The sequence below is a fragment of the Priapulus caudatus genome, unplaced genomic scaffold (assembly GCF_000485595.1).
Source record: "Priapulus caudatus unplaced genomic scaffold, Priapulus_caudatus-5.0.1 Scaffold1307, whole genome shotgun sequence".
Lineage (NCBI taxonomy): Eukaryota > Metazoa > Priapulida > Priapulimorpha > Priapulimorphida > Priapulidae > Priapulus > Priapulus caudatus.
The window spans coordinates 43,583-47,022 of record NW_014578368.1 but is presented as its reverse complement, the minus strand read 5'-3'; the positions used below and the strand labels follow the sequence as shown (position 1 = coordinate 47,022).

General features: G+C 43.1%; 1 protein-coding gene across 1 annotated transcript; it reads left to right on the top strand.

Annotated features, from left to right (window-relative positions):
- The first annotated feature begins 352 nt into the window (after nucleotides 1–352).
- Nucleotides 353–3,210, top strand: LOC106816184. Its single transcript, XM_014820745.1, has 6 exons — nucleotides 353–377; nucleotides 676–828; nucleotides 1,040–1,164; nucleotides 1,527–1,704; nucleotides 2,401–2,457; nucleotides 3,041–3,210. Exons 1-6 carry the CDS (start codon nucleotides 353–355, stop codon nucleotides 3,208–3,210), a joined length of 708 nt encoding a protein of 235 aa, XP_014676231.1.
- Nucleotides 3,211–3,440: the final 230 nt, after the last annotated feature.

Below are 3,440 nucleotides of genomic sequence, written 5' to 3'. Positions count from 1 at the left end.
AGATTACTCGGCAAGCCACGAACCGACATATCAAGCATTGCTGCGTCGTTGTGCAGACACAGTGAAGTCACATCTTAATCTGTAAAGTATGTTTAGAATAGCTAATAAAATGACTTCTCTCTCTTTCTCTCTCCCCTCCTCTCTCTCTCTCTCTCTCTCTCCCTCTCCCTCTCCCCCCTCTCTCTCTCTCTATTTTCTCTCTCTTCCTCTCTCGCTTACCCTCTCTCTCTCTCTCTTCCTCTCTCTCTCTCTCTCTCTCTCTCTCTCTCTCTCTCTCTCTCTCTCTCTCTCTCTCTATCACTCTCTCTTACACACAAAAAAGCCTTACACCAACCCACCTGGTTACTGAAAGATGGCGTCCCTGAAGCTGACCATAAGCAGGAATGCTGTAAATAATGCGGAAAATCAATTTCTTTCTGTCAAAAGAAAGAATGGAAACACGCCTATATGAATTAGGATAAAAATTGAAGAAGTCAGTTATCGTTTATGTTATGATATAACGTAAGAACAAATACAGAGATGATTCCAGACAAAAAAGTTAAACTGACCAGAAGAAGTGTTGATGTGCGCGTGGTATGCCGCGCACCTACGGTGGTAGCAGTGCTCTATAAAATTCACTTGAAAAGAATGATTTCCTTAGTAAACATATCTTCTCTTTGTTCGATTTTTGTGTAGAAAATGACAAATTTCCAGGCCGTCACCCAGACTTACTTGGCATGAGCTACAAATTCTATGAGAACGAATTTCTGGCACCTAAGTGGATCGCCATTATGTCGATCGAGTTGAGCGACCATATTGTAGCGGCGAAGACGTTGAGTTATAGAGAAGGTGACTTGGCTGCAACAGTAACCGGAAAGTTAGTCGAAAGAAAAGAAAGGAAGAAAAAGAATGGTCTGTTCGCAGGAAAACGGTGATTACTTCAAATCAACCAGCGATTGCAACCAGTCAGATGGCCAGAGACGGAGAGTCCCCTCCAGATCTCCGCCTTTCCCTTTGGCTAGTTGATATCATGCGGTTTAATTGTTCTCTCCCTCATTAGCGTCGTCATTACCAATTCCGTGGCTTCTTAACCTTCACCCTTGCACTAATTCTACCGTAGAAAACTCACTCGTTGTCAACGTTGCTCCCGGTTTCCGCACAACCATTGGCCTGACATACCGGAGGGTGAGCTGTGTGTGTGTGTGGGTGTGTGGGTGGGTGGGGGGTTAGCACATGCATGCGTGCGTGTGTGTCCGCATGCGTGTATGCACGCGCGTGTTGATTTATTTGTCTGTGCGTGTGTCTGTGAGTGTGTATGTGTGTGTTTGTGTTGTGTTGTGTGGTTGTGTTGGGTATTCGTTTACAAACGACGGAACCGTAAAATAACGCATAAAATGAAGCTATGTAACCACGAATTAAGAGTGCGAGTAAAATCACATCACTGTATTCTCATTGTTCATATTTACGTACTGAAATTGCTCCTATAGCTAGTACCGTATATTATAATATAAGACATATAGTTATCATGTGCATATATGACGCGGCAGGTGTACATGAAAGGGACGCCTACGGCCCCGAAATGCGAGAGTCCGCGAGAGCAGTCCCTGAAACGCTACCTTAACGCCACTAGTTCGTACAACAAAGCCGGATGCATGCACACTGCACATCTAACCCGAGCCGAGAAAAAGTGCAAGTGTGTGATGAAGGCTAGTGAAACTCTCTTTGGTAAGCACTGCAGGTTAAACTCCTAAAGTATATTCTTCATTGACTAAGCGGCTGTAACGTCCAGGGAGAGAGACGTGCTTAACGTTGTTACAGGTGATACTACTGATTGCAGTAGAATAGAGATTACAATCTACCAGAGGGAAAGGAAGAGCTGTTGGCTGAACTGCTTGCATGCATATTCATGCTGCATTGCATGATTTTCTGCTTGCAAGAATATTCATGAATATTCAGAGCGCAGCGATGCAATGAATGCACTATTAAAGATTAAACAAACAATTGGCCTATTCGTTTGGCTTGACTGACAGGCAGTTCTAGCAAATCAGTATTGCGATAGAACGTTCTATTCTTAACAAAGTGCAGCAAAATTGACAATATTGTGTGCATGCGTAAATGTGGCATCTACAAATTGGGCTAGCTTAACCCACCTGGCAACAATATATCCAAGGGTGGCTAGCTCAGACGGATAGGTCAATTATTAAACACTTTATTTATCCTTAATTATAAATTGGTAATATTGCAATTCATATACTATAATATATAGATGATAAATGCTTTGGTATTGAATTTTTTTTACGAAATGTTATAGGGAATAATTGGCTTCTCATAGCTATCCGTGGTTTGACAACACCGCCATTTTCCCTTCATATATAAATGCGACTATGGCTTATAAACGTTCCATTTTGGATTTATTTACAGACGACCGTGAAGAATGTAGCATTCTCACGTATTTCACGTGTTTTTTGCCATATTTACGTAAGTTACTATAATTACGTTCTTGAAATACTGTTAATAGTAATAACTGATATGATAACGTGTAGACTTGTGGTGATACGCGCAAGCTATTCACGACTATTGATCGAGATCGTATACAAATATATATCGCAAACTGCGAGAGCATCGATTGGAATTCGAGCGATGAGGATCGGGTATTAATTTCTTGCCACTGTAGCAGCGAGGAAAAACAGTCACATGTTATATACATGGTTAATTACATAGATCGCTAAGTTATTACGGCGTGTTGTAAAATGGGGCGTAGCCTGAGCAAGTTCTTATGTGCCGAGGAGGGGGGATTTTGTGACTCAGCTAGAGTAATGAACAAGGAATAGACGCAGCTCCCCGTCAATGTGCGCTCTGAGGTGACAGTGGATGCGAGCGCTTCATGGATTGCCACATGGCTACACAGGCTATAATGGCTACACTGGCTTTATGATTATAGGCCACACCCACGATAGGCTACACAGTCATGTATATACAGATATATATTGCGAAGCTTAGCCCGTTGAAACCCTACAGTCGCGATCGATGCGCGTTCATGACTGGCTTTTTTGGCTCGCAGAGGAATTTAAGCTGAGTCACGATACGATAGATCCAGGGTGCCCGGATGACTGCATCGTCGACACGTACGAGTACCAGATGTCATCGCACGTAGCGCCCTCTGTGCGCTGGTCGAAAGTCCTAAATAGGTCATTGGCTGAATCAAGGTTAGAAGTTATTTTCTCGCGTTGAACCTATATGATTGCTTAAATATTCGATTTGACGTGTATACTATGCATTTCTTGCCCACCTCCCCATCGCTATGCTAACTTGCTCTATTTTTATTTTTTCCTTTCTTCCATCACTTCCCTCTCCAACCTCCCACCCTCTTCACTCTCCTTGCCTCCCTGCCTGTCTTCTTCCCCTCCCCTTTCCTCTCTCCCCAACGCTATACACTTTCATTTTCTATACATCTCTCCCCA